This window comes from Choloepus didactylus, chromosome 23, assembly GCF_015220235.1.
Source record: "Choloepus didactylus isolate mChoDid1 chromosome 23, mChoDid1.pri, whole genome shotgun sequence".
In the NCBI taxonomy this organism is placed as follows: domain Eukaryota; kingdom Metazoa; phylum Chordata; class Mammalia; order Pilosa; family Megalonychidae; genus Choloepus; species Choloepus didactylus.
Window position 1 is genome coordinate 20,937,458 of NC_051329.1, and position 25,228 is coordinate 20,962,685.

The 25,228-nt window shown below is 43.2% G+C and overlaps 1 protein-coding gene across 3 annotated transcripts in view; it reads left to right on the plus strand.

Moving 5' to 3' along the window:
- Positions 1-25,228, plus strand: part of LOC119519374 (SV2 related protein) — a 104,010-nt gene that overhangs the window by 16,429 nt on the left and 62,353 nt on the right. For 2 of the 3 annotated variants that reach the window (XR_005214012.1, XM_037816955.1), the window contains exons 2-3: positions 20,764-20,924; positions 24,495-24,580. Coding sequence is in view for 2 of the 3 variants with exons in the window: in XM_037816955.1 (XP_037672883.1) it covers positions 20,764-20,924; positions 24,495-24,580 (247 nt within the window). In the remaining variant the exon portion in view is untranslated. Of the gene's footprint in view, positions 1-3,389; positions 3,604-20,763; positions 20,925-24,494; positions 24,581-25,228 lie in introns of those variants that run through there. The other variant, XM_037816956.1, reaches the window with a different exon arrangement.

Here is a 25,228-nt window from a genome sequence, read left to right on the forward strand (position 1 = left end):
AATAAGCACTTGCTAAATGCTTGGTTGAGAATGGAGAGTGCTGTACAAATAGGAGAGGGGAGCATATGGGAAGGCTGGAGAACTCTGGGAGCCCTCCCAGAGACCTTTGTGGATAGGGTACCACCCGTGTCAATCGAAGCTTTCCCCTCCCACACCACCTTCAAGAAATCTGTCCCGCCCACAGCCTCTGTCACCTCAACAGCTGTGTTCTCTGTTATGAAACCCTGGCCACAGCTGATTGGCCTGGGGGTAATCATTTGAACCAAGTTGCAGCCAATCACTTCCCATGCCATGGGCACTGCCTATGACCCATATAATTTGCTTTGAAAAGGTGTAATGGGACAATCAGAAGCCTTTCGTAGACGATAGGAAACTGATGTCGTTAATAATTGAGCTGGAGTTGTAAGGACACCATGAAGTTGAGTCAGGGCCACAGCAAGACAATATTTTATTATATGTTAATATTTTAAAAATCAAAGTAATCCATGCACATGGTTTTAAAAAATAAAGTGGTACCCAAAAACATATAATTCCTGTTCCACTTTCCACTTTACCCTCAGTACTTAACTGCTGCTTCTGCCATATTTCTAAAGAAGACGACTAGCTTTGGTTTTCTCAATTTTGGACATTTTCTGTTGATTTCCAGTTAAACTTGATAAGGATTATTTTCCCCAACACCACACCTTCTCTTCCTGTCTTCCAAAGGCCAGATAACATTTTGAGGGAGTACAAAAGAAGTCAATGGGTAAAGAGAAAAGTAATAACAACTAACATTTATTATACCTTTGCTATGTGCCTGGCACTGTACTTAGTCCTTTACTGCCCTTTGAACTAGGTACACTTATTTGTCCCCGTATTGCTGATGAGGACATAGAACTCACAGACAGTTAGGTAACCTGCTCAGGGTTTCCTAGCCAGTCAGAAGTGAAACTTGGAAGAGTCCGAGGGGTGATCCTAATCTGACAACTTTCCAATGCCAGGCAAAAAACTCCCTATTCTCTGAAGGAACTTGAGTCTCTGTTGAAACTCCAAAAATCCTGATTGAGGCGCATGATTAGATCCTGAACTGGGATGGTACAGGGACTAACTAGGATGAGCCCATAGAGTAGTCATAGAGCCCTAGAGTGCCAGACCTGGCTAGAGAAATTGGAGGAAAAAAAAAAAAAAGGAAAAAAGAAAGGGCATGTAGAGTAAGAGGCTTCAGAGACATTTGAATACTGTCCTTGCAAAGGAGCACCCCCACACACACCTTTTTCCATCTCGGCAACAATAGGCTACTGATAGGCGTTTAGGTTGGATGTCTTTAGGTTATTGTCTGCCCCCTAAGCCAACTGTGGCTGGAAGTCAGGCGTGTGGTATCAAATGTGGGACTTAGACAGCAGGGGTAGTACAGATTATAGAAATGAGTGTGGGCGGGGCAAGCTGTGATTGACTCTCCCACATGAGAGTATTTAGAGGTAGGAGTGAATGAGTTGATACAAACTAGCATTGTGTAAGGCACATAGTTGCTGCTCATTTAATATTTGTTGAAGGAATAATGTATTGGAGTTTTAGAGCCACTGAATAATTGGTTTTCCCAACATTCAATTCTATTATACTTATCCAGTGTTTCAATAATTCAAAATTTTCCTACTAGACCCACAATGGGTGGTTGCTTTTGAAAATCTTGAAGAAAGCCTAGCACTTAAGGGTGCTGGTTCTAGAGACACACTGACTGGGTTTTAATTCCAGATCAACTCTTTCCTGTCTGAGTGACCTTTGGCAAGTTACTTGCCCTCTCTGAGCCTTGGTCCCTAGTCTGTAAAGTGGGATAATAATCATACCTGCCTCATGATTGTTGCAGAGATTAAGGGGAACAGTGTGGGTGAAACACCTACCACAGTGCCTGGCACACACTCAACTCTAGCTTTTCATTGTCCTTTTTTGGTAGCCATTCAGGGTTTATTAACCCAATGTGTGTTTGACATGTAATTATTTCCAGTTTTTAGATTGGTTTCCTTGCACTGTTTCCTAACTCTGTTTTTTATCAACAATTAAAGGGGAAAAATGTTTTCCCTCTTCTTTTACTTCTGTGTGACTCCATTCAGTCATCTTGCCCACTGCCATCATGGGTTATCTTTGTAGTTCTCTCTTCTGTTGTACAATTTCGCTGGTCTTCATATGTTCACACTAGACCAGATGTTCTCACCCCTGACTGCTGGCAAGCTTTTAAAAAATACTCAGGTCAAGGGCAAATTTTAGGTTATATATATTCATAGAATAATTTACTTAAAAAAAAAAGGACTATACAGTTTAACTTTGAAAGCTATCACTGTTAAGTATATATATGTTAAAGTTCACAATAAAAAAAGTCTTTAAAAAAAGGACTATACAACACAAACAGGAAAACCTAATGTAAACCATAGACTATAGTTAATAGTACAATTATAATGATATTCTTTCATCAGTTGTAACAAATGTACTATATTAATGCAGGTGTTAATAATAGGGGGGTAAATGGGAACTCTATGTTTTCTGCATGATTTTTTGTAAACCTACCTTAAATTAAAAAAAAAACACACCAAAAACACAGGTCTAGGTTCCATCTCCATAGTTGAATTGAACTTGTGGTCTGGAATAGAATCAGCTGATTCCTAACTATGGCCTAAATTAAGAATCATTCATTCAACAAATATTTATTGAGCACCTATGTGCCAGGCACTGTTCTAAATACTTGGGATACATCAGTGAATCATCATAGAGCTTAAGTTCTAAAGCAGGGAGGGGCAGACATTCCAGTGGCAGAGAGTCCAGTGGAACCATTACACAAAATGGGGAGCACCTGGAAGGCAAGGATTTGGTCTCATTCATCTTTGATTTTCCAGAGTCAGGGCTGTAGAAATCAATAATGCTTGTTGAATGAATGAATGAATGAATGAGTGATCTTTGGCCTCTCTCATACTCCATTCACTTTTTTTCTTGGTTCATTTCACTAGACCTTCAGCTCCTTGATGACAAGGACATGTCTAACTTGTTCTCTGTCATATGCCAAGTGCCTGGCACGTAGTGGGTAGTCAATAACAGGAGTTTAATGCATGAATACGTAAAATTTTTCGTTCCCTGTATTTGCTTTAGCAGCTTGGGTTTTAAGACTAGTATGCTAATAGCAATATTAATGAGTCTCTACAAATAAACGTTTAGAGCATCGTCAACCAAAGGGTGTTCATTGGTACCTCGACGGCCATTTCTCAGGCTGCTGTACCCTATAGGCACTCCAGTAAAACACCACCGGCCACAGAAAGCCTATAAATTCCTCTAATCAGAAGGGCTCTCCCCGCCCCCTCTCCCCTCGCAGCTTGCTCTCCCCTCCGCCTCCTCCCCTCCTCCCACTCTCGCCGCGGTCTCCTGGCGGCGGCGGCTTTGTCTCGTGGGCTGGTTGCTGGTGGAGCTTCCTCCTCCGAACAGCTGCCGCGGGAGGGAGGAAGCGGCGCGGGAGCTGTCCAGCACCCGGTGCTGAAACCCGGAGCGCTCGTCACCCCCCACCACCATGTAAAGCCATGAAAAGGGCTCGTCCTGGCGCAACGCGGACATGGAGGAGGACTTATTCCAGCTAAGGCAGCTGCCGTAAGTATCATGGGGGCGAGTGAGAGGCAGATAGGCTTTCCTTTCAAAAAATAAAACCTCCAGGGGGGCATCTCTGCGTGGCTTTTTTTTTTATTTAAAGGGAACTATTTCAGAGGCCTGGAGGAGACAAGCCATTTTCCTACTCCAGCAGCCCAGCCTGTGAATCTCTGACTCAGTTCAATTTTTAAGATCCCTGAGGATCTTATGGAAGAGCCATGGGTGTTATGTTTTCCCTTTCAATTGCTCTCAATCCTAAAGGAATTTTCAGGTCTGTGCTTTAAGGAAGCATTAGCTGCTGTTTTGAATGTGGACTGAATTGATGAGTCCACGCAATGACATCTATCCTTTCCAGTCCTCCTCCAATGCTGTGAAATTCCTAATTTTTCTGCAAGGTCTTTTGGGAAGGAATGATATTGATATTGCAAGCCAGTTTCTAAAAAGCCAGGGATCCTTCCTAGAGGAGAAGAGGCTTGGGCAAAGTCCTGTTGTTTATGAACTGTGAATGAGAGGGCTGTGTACCGTCGTGGAAACCTCTTGCCTTCTGAATGAAAGGTTTTTCTAACAGCTAGCTAGAGTGAGACTTGCCTTCAAAGGCTGTCTCCAGGAACATCACGAATGCACTGTTTAGAGGACTGAAATTTTAAAGGGGTACCAAAAATGCTCTGAAAGTCTTAGAGAAATAAAACCAATCAATGAAAAAGAGGCCTTGTAAAGGGGCTTCTTATAGGTATTTTGCTACCTCAAGCAGATTGTGATGTATTAAACAGATTCCAAGAATATGAGATGGGGCATTGAGAAGATATTTTCTGGGGACTTTTAGAAGCACTGGTCATTTGGATGGTAAAAGTAGATTCCACTTCAGTTTGTTGGAAAGGTTTGTTGCTTAGCTTATGTGTATTTCGACTTAAAAAATGTTTTTTGTCCTAAGCCACTGAGAAATTCTCCCAAGTGACTTTCAGTGTGGCTGATACAGCTCTCTGAGGCTGTGAGTTCTGAAGGCAATTATGATCTTTCTCAATCAGTATAAAATTAATTTCATTAGCTGGGAGTGGGAGGTGGAGGGGACAATGCTTTATGTGATGAAAAGCTTTTATTAATTGATCCCAAATAGCATATCTTATTATGTAATGCAGCATTATTTCATCAATGCTAAAGGATGTTCAGTTATAATATCTAGAATTGATGTGTGAGTACATAAAAATGAAAATGTCCGAATGTAAATATCTCAAGGAAAACACATCTCTTTCACTGAAAATAAATATCATGTTAAAAACCCATCAGCCCCAAATAAAAAAATACTTCAGAAACTGAAATATGAAATTTGGTACTCAAAATAAGAATATAATATGGGAATGGCAGTTTTACTGGAATAAATTCTCAAATAATTTGCAAATAATTTTATTTTACAAATAATTTGTGGGCTTTGTAAATTACTCAAAGATTTCATGTGTATTTAATCACTAATATAAAGCCACGATGCTATCACAACTTTTTCCTTAATTAAAAAAAAGTAAAAATAGGGAGATTTTTATTTATTTAAATTTTATTATTAATTTAGTTTTTAATCATAAAAATAACATATAAAGAGGGCAAATAAGATTCAAAAAGAAGCACAAAAATGCCTCCTAATCTCTAGTCCCATTCCCCCCAGTTAGGTTTCTTGATTATTCTTCCTGAAATTTTATACACATGAATACATACATATACTATCTAATAGAGAGACCAAATAGTGTACTGGCTGAGAGCACTGGCTTTTGAGTCAGACAGATTTGGGTTCACATCCTGGCTCTGCCTCTTCCTGGCTGTGTGTCTTTGAGCAAGTGACTTAACCTCTTTTAGACTGAGTTTCCCTAGACATAAAATGGGCTTCTTAAGAGTACTTGTTTGATAGGGTTATTGTGAAGATTAAATGAGACAGTGGGTGCTAAATGCCTGGCAGACACAAAGCCCTCAACATGCATTATTACTATTATTACATCTGAAAAATCATTTGTAAAAACAAAATATTTAAGTTTACTATGCTGGACTCCCAAAAATTGTAATCTGTGAGCCTCAAACTACATTTGAATGACATCAAAATTAGCCCTGAACTGTTTGACCTCAATTCATAAAGAGTAAACTAAAACGGACAGCCATATGAAACAAATCACGACTTAGATGTTCTTTAAACCACACCTTGTGTATATTATGCACAGATTGCAGGAAGATTTCTTGAGAACAATATGGTTTAAAAAATTCAGAGTGCCTTGCAGAAAATTGGCAAGAGTGGACTTTGGAACAGGCTCTATCCCCTGGGAGGCCAAGTGTTAATAGATTATAAGCCACTAAGTAGTTTACAGGGTCGAGAGAAGGGGAGAAAGATTAGGGTAGCTAAAGAAAACAGTCCTTCCTTAGACTTGGGGGCACCTTCACACAGTTCTGGGATGGTTCATTCAAGACTTCAAACAGCCCCTCCCTTTCACCTGCTGTCCATTCAGGGACAGTACTATGAACAGGAGATTTTAGGAAGCTGACATTTTGCGTTCAGTCCTGCCCCATTGAGTGATCTTGGGCAAGTCAGGCCTTTCTGGGTCTCTTCCTAGGATGATTTCCTGAAAGCAAGATTTGCAGACTAGATGTAAGGAATTCTACAACTGAATAAGTTAGATATGGTCCTTGCCCTTGAGGAGCTCACAGCCTGGAGCTGCAATGTCCAACACAGTAGCCGCTAGCCACATGTGTCTGTTTAAATTTAAACATTAATTCGTTTAAATTATATAAAATTTAAAAATCCATTCCTCAGTTGCACTAATCACATTTTAAGTACTCAATAGCACAGGTGGCTGGTGGCTACCATGATGGACAACCTAGGTCTAGAACATTTCCATCACTGCAGAAAGTTCTATTGGATGGCTCTGGTTTGGTGGAAGAGGCAGACGTTCAACACAAAATTGCACAGATAACTATGACAATTGACTTACGTGTTATCAAAGAGAAGTTCAGGGTATGATAAGACTAGTTCTAGATGGGGTATAGTGGTGATCAGGGAAAGTTTCCTTGAGGAAGTGACATTTGAGCTGAGTTCCCAGAGACATGTAGGAGTCATCCAGGAAAAGAGATAGGATGAGGAGCCTTCTAGGCAGAGGGAACTGTGTGGAGGAAATCCCTGAAGTGGGAAAAATCTTGGTGCATCTCAAAAAAGGGCTAGTGGAACATAATGAACAAGTAACTGAAGAGACGGCTGCAGAGGGAAACAGGGGACAGACTATGCAAAGCAAGGAGCTGGGACTTCATCCTTTCCTAAGATTGAACTGAAGGCCATATCCTCAATGAATCTTCCCCGGTTTAGTCCTGCTCTTTATCCACAGCAGTTAAGACAGCAGGCTCTGAGTCAGACAGACATGGGTTCAAACCCCGGCTTTGCCACTTCCCCTCTGGATGGCCTCCAGCCAGTGACTTCATCTCTCCAAGGCTCAGTGCTCATCAGCATAATAATAATATCCACATGGTAGGGCTGTTGGGAAGCTATTCCTTGGAAACCTCTCCATCCCTGAGTCCAAGTAAGGGCTCAGTTAATGGTGCTGGTGTTGTTTCTCTTCCTCCACTCTGGATTCCTGTCTCCCTTATTCTCCAACTTGTTCAGGTAACAAAGCCCCGGGAGGTCATGGCCCACCATTGCAAGACACTAAGAAAATGTCTTAACTTGGCGTGAAAACACATGTCCAAACTCGAACCCCTGATCTTTCCTCCACCTGCTCCTCTTTCAGCCTTACCCATCTCAACTGAAGATGACACCATCCATCTCACTGTTCAGTCCAAGAAGCTTGGAGTTAACTTTGATTCTGCCCCCCCACCCGCACCTCTCACATTTCACTTTCAATCCCTCAGGAAATCCTGTGGGTGGACTCCAACCGCCTCTCCCCACCTCTGCAGCTACCCCCTGCATAAAGTTCCCATCGTCTTGCCTGGGTTGATTGGTGGTCTCCTTGATGATCTCACTGTTCCTGTCCCTGCCTCCCTATAGTCCATTGTCAACTTCCCTAGAGCAGCCAGAGAGATCCTTTAAAAGCAGGTCATGTCCCTCCTCTGCTCTAAACCCTCCCATGGCTCTCATGTCACTCAGAGGTAAAGTCAAGTCTTTTCAATGGCACAGAAGACCCGATAGGCTCTGAGCCCCTATTTCCCATCTAACCTCATCTCCTCTACTCTTCCACTCATTCATGCTGCTCCAACCACTCTAGCCTCCTTGCTTTTCCTCAAACACTCCAGGCAGCCTTCTGCCTCAGGACTAGTGGTTCCCTCTGCCCAGAAGCCTCTTCTCCAAGGTATCTGCTGCACTTTTGTCAAGTCTCATGTTACCGTCTCACCAAAGCCTACCTTGATCACTCTCCTCATTAAAACTGCAGCCCTCTGCCTCCATCTTCCAGCAACCATGTTCTACCTTTTCTTTCTTTTTTTTTTTTATGGCATTTATCACCTCCTAACTTACTATAGAATTCACTTATTTATTGTTCAGTGGCTGTCTTCACTCACAAGAATGAAAGTTCCATGAGGACAGGATCTGGGGAATCCCAAACATGTGGGACATTGCTGTAGATTCCATCTAATCTTGGATTCCGGATTAGACCAGTACGAACAGACCAAAGGATTAAAAGAAAACTTTGTGAATGAAAAACATAAAATCCAGAGAATCTGCCCATAAGCAAAATTATTTTTCCCTGACAGTTGGAACCACAATTATTACAGTGGAAAGATCAGCTATAGCCTCATTTCATCACAATCACCTGCTTCCCCACCACCTTTGACTTTTCAACACTAAATCGGAAATTGGGAGAAAGTCAGTTTGACCTATTGATTACATGACTATTGTTCTTGAAATTGTTCCATGTAACACTGCACCTGTGTTAAACTTGTTAAGGGTTCATTTTTAAGTTCTAGAGGAGGAGCTCAAAATGAGGATACCCCTGCACAGAGATATAGGACCAGAGTGTGTGACTAAGTGAGATTTCGTTCTGGCTCCCGCCGCCTTGAGACTCAGTGGGGCAAAGGGGAAGGATCCCTGGCTAACAGGTAGAGATGGGGGACCATTATCCCCTACTTCAGACAAAAGGTAGGGGATTATTGTAAAAGCCTGAAGATCCTCAAAGTTAATTGACCAAAGCTTTTTAAAAAAAATTTATGGTGATAACTATATCAGAACATAAAATTTGCCATTTAAACCATTTTTAAATGTAAAATCCAGTGGCATTTAACCACATTTACAAGGTTGTGTTGCCATCGCCACCATCCATTACCAAAACTTTTCCATCACACAAACAGGAACTCTGTACCCATTAAACGTTGACTCCCCATTCTCCCCTCACCCAGCCACTCTTAACCAGATAGATCATGTCATCTGTGAATAGAGGTAGTTTTACTTCTTCCTTTCCAATTTGGATGTCTTTTATTTTTACTTCTTGCCTAATGGCTCTGGCTACAACTTCTAGGACAATGTTGAACACCAGTGGTGACAGTGGGCATCCTTGTCTTGTTCCTGATCCTAGGGGGAAGGTTTTCAGCCTTTCACCACTGAGTATGATGTTAGTTGTGGATCCACCAAAGCCTTTTAAACCTGACTGTAAAAGCTCCCCTCCATTTCTAACACACACCAGCCAACTTCACATCTAATGGCTGTATATGTTGCAGTGACTTCATGGAACAGTCTGGAGACCAAAGAAAATCTCTTTGCAAAGTGACCTTGACTTAGGCTAGCCTTAGGTCTTGGGGAAGGTTGTTCCAGAGCCCACCGACCTGCAGTGAATTTACTAACCCAGCCAAACTCTTCCCTGGACTGTCTAAAAGTATTATGCTAATTTGCAAATGAGTCATTGTGTGATGTTGGGAAAAATCGTTTAGCTTCCCTGACACATAAGGAGAAGCCTAGGTCACTTTTAAGGACATTTTCAGCTCTAAAAGACTGTGAATCTTAAACTTTCTAGATGGGTGCACCTGGTACCATTCTGGATTATGGCAGTTTTCCTGATGTAACTATTTAGTAGCACCCCTTTCACTCTTTAACCCAGGGTTTCTCAACCTCTACGCTAATGACAATTTTGACCAGATAATACCTTGTAATGGGGTCAATCTTGTGTAGAATAGGATATTTAGCAGCATCCCTGCGGTCTACCCACTATATGCTAGTAGCACCACCCCAGTTACAATAAAAAATTAACTGTGAGGCAAAATTAACCTCCAGGTGAGGACCACTGCTCTAACATGCTCTACTTTACACAATACATTATTCAGTCACTCTGTTTCTAAAGGATCTAGAGGCTCTCTCTTAAAACCTCATTTCTCTGATCTTAGTCATGTTGGGACCCCTATTGCACGTTCTTCTAGCAACATGTACATCTTACATGACCTTCAATATATCTTTGGTAAATAATGATAAGCCCCGTGAGAGCAAGAATTTAGTCTGGCACATAAAAAGTCCTCTCTGCATGCTCATTGAATGAATAAATGAATAAGTTACAAGGACAAACTACCTGGAAAGTTGTAGCATAGGCCTTCTGTTCCCCTAGTGAGAAGAGTCACCAGCCCCACTCTGCTAAAGTCATGTCAGAGAATGATTAAGCTGGTGGACTCTTTAATCAGACCTGAGTTTTCATCCTTACTGTCCTGCTAACTTGGTAGGTGTGATGGTTAAGTTCATGTGTCAGCTTGGCTAAGTTATGATGTCCACTTGTTCGACCAAGCAAGCACTGGCCTGATTGTTACTGTGAGGGTATTTCATGGATAGATTTAAATCACGAGTGAGTTGATTGCACCTATTACTTCTACAACCAACAAAGAAGATTGCCTTCAGCAACAGGAGAAGTCTCATCCAATCAGCTAAAGGCCTTAAAAGGAAAATTGATGATTTCAGCAGTCAGAAAGAAGAATTTCTATCTCTACTTCAGCCAGCCAACTTCTTTTGGTTAATTCATAGAAACCTTCGTTGGAGTTTCCAACTTGCGGCCGGCCCCAAGGAATTCAGATTTGCCAATCCCCATGGTCATTTGAGCCAATCCCTATAATAAATCACTGAATATTTACATATATATAACCTGTTGGTTCTGTTTCTCTGGAGAACACTGACTAATACAGTAGGTAACCTTAGGCAGGTTACTTTTCTTCTCCAGACCTCAGTTTAACCATCTGGAGTAGCAATGGCACCCACTTCATAGGGCATAAGAATTAGTTGAGATGATGCTCATCAAGTGCTTAGTAGGGCTTCCAGCACATGGTAAGGGCTTCATGAATGTTAACTATTATTTATTTGGGATCATTGCCTTTTGTCCAGGATATAAGCTCCTGGTTCACTCTCCAGGGAACAACTCATTGTTATCCAGGTTGATGGGGGTGGCAGGAAAATAAAAATAAAATCTACAGAGAACTAAAATTTCTACTAATTACAGATTACTAGACATTCAGGAATGGAAGGAACCTGAAAGGTCATCACATCCAACCCATCACACTCCCTCTCCCCAGTTCAGGGCAGTAGGACATCAAGTGGTGGCTTTTAAACGTCTGTGGCCATCACAGACACCCTATTAAAATGCAAATTCCTTGACTCATTCTTCAGAGCTTCAAAAGCATTAGGTCTGGAACATGGCCAAGGAATCCATATTTTCATTAGTTCCATAGGGGTGTTCTTGGCTTCATTTAGAGAAGCATCAGCTGACTGATTAAGATCATGGATTTTGGAGCTACATGGGTTAAGGACCTAGTATACTATATAATATTTAGAGGACCTTGATCATGATTGGTACAACCTCTCTGAGCTTCAGTTTACTTGTCTGTAAACTGGGGATATTAATACCACCCCTCTCCTAGAGTTGGTGAGGGAATTATATAAGATAGTACATACAGCACCTGGAATTCTGAAATGTTGTATAAATGCTAAATTTCATTACTCCTGAATCCACTCAAGTGGACACCAGCCTCTCCTTGAATACCTCACATGAAGGGGCGTTGACTGTCTCCTAAGTGACCCTTTTCATCTCGGGACTTCTCTGCCAGAGAAGGATCCTCCTTATATTGAATTGAAATCTGCTTCTCAGTCCTTTATATCCAGAAGTTCAAGGTCTGTTGTCTGGGTTCAAGTTGAACAAACGCCTCCTTTTTACATATGTCCAAACTGCAAATATTTGAAGATGGAGGTTCAGTCCCTGAAAAGGCTCTTGCCCAATCATACATATCAGGAAATGCCCCAGGTCATATCCTGAAAATAGAGGCAAAGCAAATTCATTTTTTTTAGTAATCATGGCAGTTTCTGCTACTCCAGGTCCACGCATCTCACTCACATTTGTTAATATGTTTCAGACTCCAAAGAAGCCCCAATATCACACAGCCAAGGTACTGGGGACAAAGCTGAGGGACGCTCATTGTTAGTGAAGTCGGCTGAGTTCACCAAACATGCTGGACTCTTGTTATAAGACGGTCTTTGCTACCTTGTCATGGGCTAGTTGGCCTTAAAGATGGGCCTCCCCATGAAGAGGTCTTCCTGTACTGCCTGGAAGAGTGTAGGGGGCGGTGTGGCCTAATATTGAGTGGAAGTTTCAGACTCCCACCCCCTGCCACCCCCCTAGCCCCAGCCACCATCACTTCTGGCCAAACTGACCATGCAGCCTCCTCCCTGTCTTCCCACATCCTCTCTTGACCGTCCACACCCATTCCCCTTGTGTATTAGTTAGGGTTCTCTAGGGAAATAGAATCAACAAGACGTATCTATGAATATAAGATTTTATAAAAGTGTCTCACACAACTGTGGGGATGCATGAGTCCAAATTCCATAGGGCAGGCAGCAAACTGGCAACTCCAATGAAGATGTTCGATGAACTCCTCAGACAGCGAACTGGCAACTTCAATGAACTCCTCAGGAAATGCTTCGCTGGGCAGCTGAAGAAGTAGTGAAGGTCTCTATCTGTCTCTCTTAAAAGTCTTCAACAATTGGATTAAATCCAGCTGACTGCATTCTCTCATTGCGGAAGACGCGCCCTTCGTTGATGTCATCAGTCACAGCTGCAGCCAATTGACTGATGATTTAATAAACCAGCCTACTGGTTTATTAACCAGCCATAAATGTCCTTGCAGTAACGGTTAGGCCAGTGTTTGCTTGACCAGACACCTGGGCACCATCACCTGGCCAAGTTGACACATGAAACCAACCATCACACCTTGTGAGGGGAATAGGCCTGAGTGATCTCAAAATTCATCTCTGGTCATCTTCCACCCACTTGCCCCACTGATATCAGAATAAAACAAAATTCCTCACTGCAGGCTCCAGAGCTCTGCGTGATCCAGCCTCTCTCCCACGCTCCCACCTCCTGGCCTTTGCAATACCTGCTCTCTTCACTTGGAGCCCTCTTCCCCCAGGCTGTGTGTGATGATCTCCTCCTCTCAGCCTCAGCCTCCCCAAGGTGGTCTTTCCTGACCACCCCTCTCCTAGTTGTTCTTTATCTTGGCATCCTGTTTGCTTCCTCCTCAAGACACATTCCTTTGCAAATATATAAGGATTTATTTGTTTCCTTGCATATCAACTGTCTCCTTGCTCCAGTGTCCTCTTCATGAGGGTAGGGACCATGTCCACTTTGTCCCCCTCTCCACCCCCAGCACTCAGCACACACTCAGCACTCAAAAAACACTTGATTGTGTCCAACTCTGTGCAAGGCTCGCTATGTGTTGATTCCTTTGATCTCCATGGCAACCTTGTGAGGTAGGAATCACCATTTCCACTGGACGGGGGAGGAAACTGAGGCTCAGAGAGGTAAAAGAAACTGCCCAAGGTCACACAGCTACTAAAAGGCAGAGATGGGATTCAAACCCAGGTCAACCTGCTTCCCAGACGTGGGCCCTCTTCTTCTTGACTGCAAGTGATCTTTCTTTCATGAAAGACTCTGAATTCCACCCCATGACAACTGTAGTTGGTTTAAGCTTCCTTTACAGTCTGATAGATTCATGAACTCAGGGGATAAACGTCCAGAAGCTCAGAATAAAAGAGAGAGAAAGCTTCCTTATTCAAAATACCCCAGTCAAGTCAAAGACACTAATTTAAGGTACTGAGATGAATTACATGCTACAAACAAGGTCTTTAAGTTGACGGCTATTTCAAGTTTTTCGCTCTTTTAAATAGCAAAATTATGTAAAATAAATGTTCCCTGCTATTTTGGTAAATTATCTGCTCTATACACACAACAAATGCCAAGAAATTATGAGCCAACTTGTTTCAGAGCTCTCATACATTTAACATATGCCACTGCTATTTTCTTGTTCTTTCATATTAAATTTTCTTCCTTGGGAAATCTTGGCTCATAGAGTTGATAAGTACTTTTAGGAACCTGACGGATCTAAAATGTAGTCTGGCTTTCCGAGTATAATTTAATGTCAGAAGTCTATCCTTATGTGTGTTTTAAAACAAGTTTTAATAAATAAAGTTCCCTAGATTCTAGTGGTTTGCCAAAGAAGAAATCTGAATGGATTCTGGTTTAAACCTGCAGGTAGCTAAGCTATTTTCTCAAAGTTGCATTTCACAAAGGTCAATATACTCCATGTTCAAGGCAGAAAGGTGAATCAAATGAGGTTGGAGAAATAGGGAAGCTAATATTTACCAAATGCCTGCAACTTTCCCATTTGTCAAGCTCAGTTAATCCCTGCTGTTCTAGTATGCTAATGCTGCAGAATGCAAAACACCAGCAATGGATTGGCTTTTATAAAAGGGGGTTTATTTGGTTACACAGTTACAGTCTTAAGGCCATAAAATGTCCAAGGTAACACATCAGCAATCGGGTACCTTCACTGGAGGATGGCCAATGGCGTCCAGAAAACCTCTGTTAGCTGGGAAGGCATGTGGCTGGCGTCTGCTCCAAAGTTCTGGTTTTAAAATGGCTTTCTCCCAGGACGCTCCTCTCTAGCAAGCTTGCTCCTCTTCAAAACGTCACTCACAGCTGCACTGAGTTCCTTCTCTTTGAGCCAGCTCATTTATATGGCTCCACTGATCAAGGCCCACCCTGAATGGGTGGGGCCATGCCTCCATGGAAATATCCCATCAGTTATCAGTTATTGTCTACAGTTGGGTGGGGCACATCTCCATGCAAACAACCTAATCCAAACGTTCCAACTTAATCCCCACTATTATGTCTGCCCCGCAAGATTGCATCAAAGAATATGGCTTTTTCTGGGGGACATAATACGTTTAAACTGGCACACCCGCCATGGCCCTGGGAGCCTGTTTTCATCTCCATTTCACAGATTAAAGCCTCTGCAGTATGCTTAGCCGAGGGCCACAGGGCAAATAAGAGCTCCATCAATAGTCACTGTTTATATTTATTATAAAATAAATAGATGCACATGTTTAAATGTCAAACATTACCAAAAGGTCCAAAATGAAAAGTTAAAAAAAAAACAAAAAAACTCCCTTCCCTCAAAACTCCCTGTGCTGGTTTGGATATATTATGTCCCTCCAAACGCCATTATCTTTGATGTAATCTTGTGTGGGCAGATGTATCAGTGTTGATTAGATTGTAATTCTTTGAGTGTTTCCATGGAGATGTGACCCCCTAACTGTAGGTGATTACTTTGATTGGATAATTTCCATGCAGGCGTGGCCCCACCCATTCAGCATGGGCCTTGATTAGTTTACTGGAGCACTATATTAGCTCAGACAGAAGGAGTGAGCTTGCTACAGCCAAGAGGGACACTTTGAAGAACACACAGGAGCTGAGAGAGAAGCTGCAGATGAGAGACATTTTGAAGATGGCCATTGAAAGCAGACTTCTGCTCCGGAGAAGCTAAGAGAGAACAAACACCCCAAGAGCAACTAAGAGTGACATTTTTGAGGAACTGCAGCCTAGAAAGGAACATCCTGGGAGAAATCCATTTTGAAACCATAACTTAGAGCAGACACCAGCCACGTGCCTTCCCAGCTAACAGGGGTTTTCTGGACACCATTGGCCATCCTCCAGTGAAGGTATCTGATTGTTGATGCATTACCTTGGACACTTTATGGCCTTAAAACTATAACTATGTAACCAAATAAACCCCCTTTTATAAAACCCAATCCATTTCTGGTGTTTTGCATCCCGGCAGCATTAGCAAACCAGAACACTCCCCATTCCCATCTAATCCTTCTCCCCATAACAACCAGTCTTAGGCTTCTCATGTCCCCTTCCAGAAATGTTTATGATTGTATAAGCATATAGTCTAGATAGTGTTTCTCAGCCATTAATGTGCACATAGATCCCCTGGGGACCTGGTTTAAATGCAGATGTTGATTGAGTATTTCTGGGTCAAGGCCTGAGAAGCTGAATTTCTAAAAAGCTCCTGGGGGTGCTGGGGCTCCAGGTTTGCAGGCCACACTTAAGGCTTTGCGTAGCGTGGTCCCTGATCATGGGGATCACAGGATAGCACATCTGATAATGAACCTCAATAACCTTTTCCTATTAGCCCTTACAGATCAACGTCTTTTTTAATTTTAATTTTAGTCTTTGAATATTTCATTAAATGGATGTGCTCTAAATGATGTAGTCACTTCCCTCCTGATGATAGTTTGTTTCTAGTTTTTTATTATTACACACTAAGAGCACAGAAGGGGGAGTGGGAACTGGGAAAGGGAACTCAAGTCAGGTGGCTTTTGCCGAAGCCTGGCTCAGCCACTCGCTGTGGGACCTTGGGCAAATTCCCAGCCTCTCTGTGCCTTAGTTTCCTCATCTGTAAAATGGGGATGGTGAAGGTGAAGACTAAATGAAATAATTCATGCCAAGTGCTGAGCACTGGACACATGACGAGCCATTATTAGTACCATAAATCTTTGCCTATTCTTATCTACCCTTAAGATGAATTCCAAGCAGAACAATTCTGCGCAGAAGAACAGGGCATTTGAAATTTTGAAAGATATCACAAATTACCTTCCAAAAAAAGGTTGCAGTGGTTGCTATTAGTCACGGAAGGAAGTAGGGAGCCCTGGAAGGTCCTTGAGGAGAGGGTGGGAGCTACCTTCCAAGCTGAATTCAGTGAAAAAGATCAGGCCACATAGTCATTCCTTCCATGATGTCCTCAGAGTCAAGAGCAATCCATTGACCTTCCTTCCATCCCTGAAAATGAATTGATAATGCATATAAATGTTCGTTTCCTTCCTTCGCCTGATATTCCCCATATTTCCATCTTCTATAAATGCCTTGGGGGGGACAGTTTGTGTTTTTTTATCTTGGGGTTACTTCTTGGTGACAGGGAGCCCAACTCTTTTGCATTTCTCTCCCAGGAACCCATTTCCAACCAGCACTGAAATACACACACACACACACAGAGCGAGCCTTCTCCTCTCCCTCAGCCCACTATTCTCTGTCACTGCACACAGTTTATTTGTGGCAGTTCTCACAATATGCAAGAAATCTATCTGTATATTTAACACCTGTTCCACTCCCCATATGCTGTGAGCACTGCGGGAAGGAGTCTAAGTCAGTCTGACTCACCTTCTTAACCCCAGCAGCCACTCTGGGCCTGGAACAAGGCAAGTGCTCAATAAATAATTGTTGAATAAATGAACAAATGGATTCCAGTAAGATCAGTGACTGTGCTAAGGGCTGAAGGCTTTTTAACAGTGGTGTGCTGAGGCCTGCTTATCACAACTCTAGAGAGTGGATTGTTAAGTATTCAAGAATTTTGCCAGCCTGTTATTGAACCATTGATAGCTTGAAACTGGACATAGGAATGTACTTATCTCATGGATATTGGCAAATGCTACAAATACATTCTTTGTTTTGTTCATTGGCTTTTTTTTTTTTTTTTTGAGAACTGGTTTATAGGCATGCCACTGGCTTTAGAGTACCCCCATAATCTCCATCAGAACCCCTCAAAAGCTGTGCCAACACATACTCTGAATAAAGGGTGTCCTTGGTGGGCAAGCATAGCTTTAAGAGACGCTCCCATCCCACCTTCTAACCAGATTGCTGAGCCTGAGGCAATCTGTTTGCATGCCTTTATTCCCAGATGCACCTGCCTTTGAGCTGATGGAAGGGTAGAGGGAGGGCAGCAGAATCATTTGTCTGACTCTGATACTCTGAAGTGGTGGTTCCCAAAGTATGGTCCCTCAAGCAGTAATATACCACCACCAGGGAACTTGTTAGAGAAGCAAATTATCCACCCCCAGCCCAGATCTTCTGTATTAGACACTGCGAGGGGGTGGGTTGGGGTGTGAGGCTCAGCCATCCACGTAGCAACCAGCCCTGCAGAGGGTTCCAAGGCTCCCTCCAGTCCCAGAACCCCTGGACTAAGGTGATGGCCTGGAGAGCTGTCAGCTGGGCTGGAATTCAACTGTGACGTGCCACTGTCTGGCAAGACTGTCCCCAAGGCCAGCTCAGTTCGGGCACTGCACTCATTCCCCAGCCACGTGGGCATGCTTAGGGTAGACACCGAGGCCCAGTGAGTGGAGCAAAGGCTCCAATACTGAAGAGAATGCAGCCGAAGCCTCAGAGCCTTCAAGCTGTGTGGCCTTGGGAAAGAGCCTTAACCTCTCTGAGCATGTTTCCTCCTCTGTCAGATAGGGAAAGAATAACAGTACCTAATTCATAGGGAGATTGTCAGGGTTACAGGGGATAACGTGAAGGGCTTAGCATTGCTCTCGACATACCGCAAATGCCCAAACAATGTTAGCTGTATTGTTAGCTATTATCTAAGGAGTTTGAGGGAGGGGAATTCAATGATTACCCCCTTGTAGTTGTGTAGCACCTTACAATTAATTTGTGTAATAACTTAGAAAGACCTTATTTGTAGCAGACACTATTGGTGCCCACCCCAGATACCCTTTACCAGGCTGTTGCCATTGTTGGCTGCTCACGGCTCTCAGCTGCAGATTCCTCTAGAAGGGTGCTCTGGCTGAGGACAGCCACCTCGCCTGGGAATGCCTGGGAATCCCTGGAGATGCCTCAGCCAATGACTGATTGATGCAAGGGTATAATGGTTCAGGCCCCATTTTTCCCAGATGGGACTGTGTTGGTGGTGCAATTCACACTCCAGAGCTCCCAGAGGGATCAGGCTAAGGCTAGGTTTCAGCAGAAACCACATTCTTGCTTATCCCTGCCTTATCTCTGCTTCCCTCACTTCCCAAAAGCAAGTTTCTCTTGAGAGCACCCCCTTAATAAATCACTTGCACAAGAATCCCCGTCTCAGGCTGTGCTTCTAGGGAAACTGACCTATAACACGATGATTACACCCAATATATAGAAGAGGTAAACTGAGGCTCAAACTGACTATAGCACATCTTGTCCAATGGGGATGATAATAATTCCCACCTCTCAGTGTTGTTATGAGCATTAAATCAAAAAATGATGCACGTAAAGATTCCTGATTGTGGGTAATACTTATGAAGAACGGAGGGATAGAGACAGGGAAGGGATCCAGCACCTTCCAATGAATTATGGTCAAACGTTGGTGATTTCATATGGTTTAGCCTAAGAGTAGTATTTGGTCCTTAAGCTGGACAGTAGGGCAAAAGATATCTCTCTTACTGTTATCTATAATTTTATAGATCGGGGGGCAATGGGAGGGCTTGTAGAGGTAGTATCCTGTTGTTGGCTAGGAATTCAAGATTTTGAGCCAGACAGACCCAGGGTTGAACCCTGGCTCCAGGCTTTGTTAGCTACAGGATTTCTGGGAGCCTCAGTTTTCTTGTCTGTAAAATGGTAAGAATAATCTCAACCTCACAGAGTGTTGTGCAATATCACCTAGAACCTTGCACAGAGCACGAGCTCGATGGCTATTGAATGGTGGTGGACAGGATGCAGTGTTAGCACTGGGCTTCAAAGCCTGACACAAACCCTGTGCTCCTTGCTTGGCCCCAAGATGAGCCTGACAGCTCAGGGTTTCCAAGCCCAGCCTGGCCAAGGAGTGGGGTTTCAGGCATTTAAAAAAAACTCTGTGGTTTCATCTGCCTTTTCGAGCAGTGCACGTTCCCTGTGCTTCTGAAGGAATGTTTTTCACCCTTTCTATGCTAAAGCACCAGTTATTCTTCTATGAAATACATGGAATAATGCAATAATTGATAATAATAATCTTAGATATTTCTCTTGTTTTAACTTTTTAAAACCCTGCCCCAAGTTTGCCCTCCAGTTGCTTATGCCAATGACCTCAGACTTCTTTTCTCAAATTAGCATTACTCATTCAATCTTGTTCTTCTCTGTGAGCCTGAAAGGGCAAGAACACATTTTCCTGTCACTTCCATAACTCTGAAATCCACCACGGTCCTGGCAAATCACAGGAATTTTGTGTTTGGGATTAAGGAAAATTGGAAGGAAATGGGTAATTTTTTTCTCTGGGACCCAGAGAAAGAAACTGCTGCTCAGAGAGCCCAAAGATTTTCCCAGAGTGCCAAGAAACAGCACACGTTGAAGAAACTTATTGCATTGCCGGTTGGGTCCATATAGTCTCCAACTCAAATGCCTGCAGGGGCCAGACAGGTCACGTAGATGGGGAAAGTGCCAAGTGAGAAAAACACGGGGCATGCGTGAGGATAAATGGCAAAAGACCCTCAGGGTTAGAGATAATCTGGAGAAATGGAGATTGTGACCAACTTCAGAGAGTATGTCCCACCTAAAGGGGGCGCTACTGCACAGATCTACCCCTTGTCCATGCAGAAGGGTGGGCCCCATATGGCCCAAAATTCTAATTTTTCAAGAGAAATACAAAATCTGACTTTTTAACAGAATTCTCTCAATTTTTAAATTTGGGTGTCCACTTTAAATTTTTAAAAACATGGGCAAGTGTTTTTAGACCTAATATAACCCTTGGGTGACCAAATTGTTAACTCTGTTCTATAAAGACGGATGAGCGTAAACTCTGAAACACACCTGCTTCCAAACAGTATGCAGGTCTAGAATAAAGATACTGTGTCTGTATCACGTAGCTTGTGAACGTGAAAGTGAGTGGGGTCCCATGGAGTTGTGCAGTGCCAACCTGTCCAACTGTGCATGGCAGTCCTGACGCATAACTCTCAAAGTTGTTCCTCCCTTCCTGTGAAGTTCAACTCAAAAGAAATGCCAATCCCCACCCACTCAATTTTCCAAACCATGAGAAAAAAAGTCTTTTACCTGTCTTGGACTCAAGAGGTGTGCAGCAAGGCCACTGAGGGGGAATTCTAGCCATCCTGACCAGATTTACTTTGTCCTCTAGGGTGGTAAAATTCCGTCGCACAGGTGAGAGTGCAAGGTCAGAAGACGACACGGCTTCGGGAGAGCATGAGGTCCAGATTGAAGGGGTCCGTGCAGGCCTAGAGGCTGTGGAGCTGGACGATGGGGCAGCTGTGCCCAAGGAATTTGCCAATCCTACTGATGGTGAGGGGACCCTGCAGTTGGGGCATCAGCCCGGGCCGCGCTCAGGTGCTCTGAGGCACCAGGGTTGCTTCCCCAGGTGGCGTGCTCAGAGGGGTCTGGGGAAGGGGCCGGTGGGAGGGCCCAGAGGGCCCAGTGGAAGTGTGGGTTGGGCTCACATGGCTCACATGTAGGTAAGGTTACATCACAATCCCTGCCAGCCAGTGTCATTGCACAGCACTAGGCTGAGGATGGCTGCTGCTGATGATGATGACAAAGACGCTGCTGTTGCTTGTTACTGCTGATGGTGGTAATGGCCATGATGGTGGTGATAATGGTGAGGTGGTGATGATGGTGATGATGAAGAGGCTGGGGGCTCTGATGGTAAAGATGATGATGATGTTGGTGATGATAGTGATGATGAAGAGGCTTGGGGCTATGATGGAGATGATGATGAGATGGTGGTGGTGGTATTGATGGTGATGAAGAGAAGGGGCTATGATGGAGATGATGATGGTGGTGGTAGTGGTGATGATGGTGATGAAGAAGATGGAGGCTGTGATGGAGATGATGATGATGAGATGATGGTGGTGGTGATGGTGATGGAGAGGCTGGGGGCTCTGATGGAGATGATGATGACTGTGGTGGTGGTGGTGTTGATGGTGACGATGAAGAGGTTAGGGGCTATGATGGTGATGATGATGATGGTGGTGGTGGTGATGGTGATGAAGAGATGGGAGCTGTGATGGTGATGATGATGACGATGATGATGGTGGTGATGGTGATGAAGAGGATGGGGGCTGTGATGGAGATGATGATGATGGTGGTGGTGGTGGTGATGGTGACGATGAAGAGGCTAGGGGCTATGATGTTGATGATGGTGGTGGTGGTGGTGGTGATGGTGATGAAGAGGATGGGAGCTATGATGGAGATGATGATGATGATGGTGGTGATGGTGGTATTGATGGTGATGATGAAGGGGCTAGGGGCTATGATGGTGATGAGAATGGTGGTGGTGGTGATGATGGTGATGAAGAGGATGGGGGCTATGATGGAGATGATGATGATGATGAAGGTGGTGATGGTGGTATTGATGGTGATGATGAAGGGGCTAGGGGCTATGATGGTGATGAGAATGGTGGTGGTGGTGATGATGGTGATGAAGAGGATGGGGGCTATGATGGAGTTGATGATGATGGTCTTGGTGGTGATGATGGTGATGAAGAGGATGGGAGCTGTGAAGATGATGATGACGATGATGATGGTGGTGGTGATGATGATGGTGATGAAGAGGATGGGAGCTATGATGGTGATGCTACTGCTACTGTTGCTGATGATGACAGTGATGGTAATGAGAATGAGGATGACTGGTGATGATGGTGATGATAGATGATGAGGATGATGATAGTGATGGTGATGGTGATGGAGGTGATGATGGTGATGAAGAGGATGGTGATGACAAAAGGGCTGATGATAGTGCTGCTGATGGTGGTGATGATGATAACAGTGGTGGTGATTGGAGCAGTTGACATTGGCTGAGGACTTCCTCTGTGTCAGCACTGTTCTAAGCACTTTACATGTATTACCCATTTAATCCTTACAACAGTTGCAGTCGAAACTATTATGATCGTCTTTCCCATTTTGCAGAAGAGACAACTGAGGCATGAAGGAGTTAGTTATCTTGCCCAAGGTCATGCAGCTAGGACTTAGTCAAGCTACATTAACATCCAGCCTCAGAACCTCAGAGCCCACATTCTTACCCAAACCTTGTGCTACCTCTGAGAGTAGAACTGGTCAAACAAGAGACCTAGTCTTGGTCTCCCCCTACCATCTGATGGTGATAGATGAAAACATTACAGAAATTCCTGATTCCCAACATAAGAGAGGATTAATAGCTTGAACCCAAGGCCTGTTGTTGACAGATCTAAGGGGGCAATGACTGGGGGTGGTGAGAAGTGGTTAGGAGCAGAGGTTTTGCTCTCAGGCTGATCTGGGCTCAACTCCCAGATCTAGCTCATGCCAGCTGTGTAACGTTGGGCAAGTCCATGCCTCCTCTTCAAAATGGGGACCATACCAGGCCTTAACTCATAGCGTCATGACTAGGATTAAATGTGCTAATGCACATCAAGCTCTTAGCACAGTGCCTGGCAAATGGTGAACACTCAATAAATGCACTCTTCGGTTATTATTACTGTTCTTCTTCTTAATAATGTTACAGGAATCGCTCTGCTTTCTCCTCAATACCCATTTTTGATTGAGGAAACCAGAACCTGCTAGCATGATAAACACCAGCTCACAGTTCTGGAGAAAATTATGATTGACATAAGAGGTCCATGGTTGAAATTCCAGAAAGATGATAACTCCCAGCAGGGCCTGATGAGATTCTTAGAGGAGCCCCACAGAAGGGCACCCAAGCATGCTCCTTTAGTCTTTTCATTTTTTTTTTTTTTTAGTAAACTTTTTATTTTGGAATAATTTTAGATTTATAGAAAAGTTGTAAAGATAGTTCAAGGAGCTCTCATATATCCTACATCTGGCTTCCCCTAATGTTAACATTTCACATAACCATTTGTCAAAACTAAAAAAATTAATATTGGTACAATCCTATTAACTAAACTCCAGACCTTATTGAGACTTCACCAATATTCCCACTTAGGCTATTCCAACATTCAGTCCAGGATGCCACATTGCACAAGTATTAGCTTATAAATTGTATCTTTATTTTTTTCTTTGCATAAAAGTAACTCATGTGCATTTGGAAAATGTTCAGACATTATAGAAATGTACAAAGTAGGAAAGTGACTATTGATTTCAAAGATGACCCTGTTAAGTTTATAATCCGTCCGCTCAATCTTATTTCCCCCATGTGACACACACACACACATTGTATCTAATTTTATCACAAAGACGGCTCCTGTGTTACATATCTCCCCACAACTTGCTTTTTTCACATAACTATATAGTGTGGACAGCTTCCCATACAAGTACATAATGGAATTCTGTTTTTTAAAGGTATATATATTTTCCTGATGATGGAAGTAATAAAGACAGATTGTAAAAAGAAGTTAAAGTCTCAAATGCTTTCTCCCTTCCTCACTCCAAAGACAACAAAAATAAAATCATAAAATAGATTTTTGTATATATTCTTTACATATGGATATACACACACACACATACATACATAGACACATGCACACATTCATTTCCAAGAATAGAACCATATTCTATTTTGTTGTTCATCTTGTTTTGCTTTAGAATTAATTGGCAATATATTATGTGCATCTTTCTACGTCTGCACATTCTTTTTAACAGTTGGGCCATATTTCATAATGTGGATGCATGATAATTTATTTAACCAATCCCCCATCATTAGATATTCTGGGTTTCCAGTTTTCCCTGTTGTAAACAGTGAAGCAATGGATTTTGTACCATGATGTCTCTTCAAGTTTGCTGGAATATTTTCTAGAATAAATTCTAGAAGCAGCATGTGCTGCCTTTAATTCACTTGGCTGGGGAACCACCCCAGATACCCACACACTGGGACAACTGCAGTGTGCACTAACCCCTTCCTCCCCTCCTCTCTCCCCTTGTCAGATACTTTCATGGTGGAAGATGCGGTGGAAGCCATTGGCTTTGGGAAATTCCAGTGGAAGCTGTCAGTCCTCACCGGCTTGGCTTGGGCAAGTATTTCTGGGGCCCGGGGGCCCGTATTCAGTCTCCATGGAACCCCCATGGGGCTCAGTTGGGTTTCCATGGTCTACAAGGAAGGACATAGTTCCTTCCACATAGGGACTTAGCTTGAATTCCAATCAATGAAGTTTATTTTAAGTGCCAGTGGTGGTGATGCTGGACACTTGGGAGCAGGGGCTGGGGGAGGGAATTGGGTGTGGTTGGCAATTGCCCTTAAGGAGGAGTCGAAGCTTCTACCTAATTAAGCGGTTCTCCAACCCTTTAGGGCTGAAGGCTACTAGGAGATTCTGACGTCCGCTGTGGAGCTGGAAAAACGTGCACAGATAAAAATTTGCCTTGTGTTTTGAGGGATTCACATTCCCTAGTTTAAATCGCCTAATTAGCTATGGCAAATAGCAATTTAGACCTTTATTACAGCAGAAATGAATTTTTGTTAGTGGTGTGAGGTGGCGATCTAACTGTATAGTATTTTTCCAAATGGATAGTGAACGTCCCACATCCTTTTCCCCATTATTTGGAAAAGTTGCCTTTATGTTGCTCCATATTCCCATGGCCTTAGGGGTCTGCTCTGGGCTCCCATTTTGGTTCCTTTGTTCCATCCCTTTAGTCAGGTAAGAATGTACAGCATTTAATTTCCA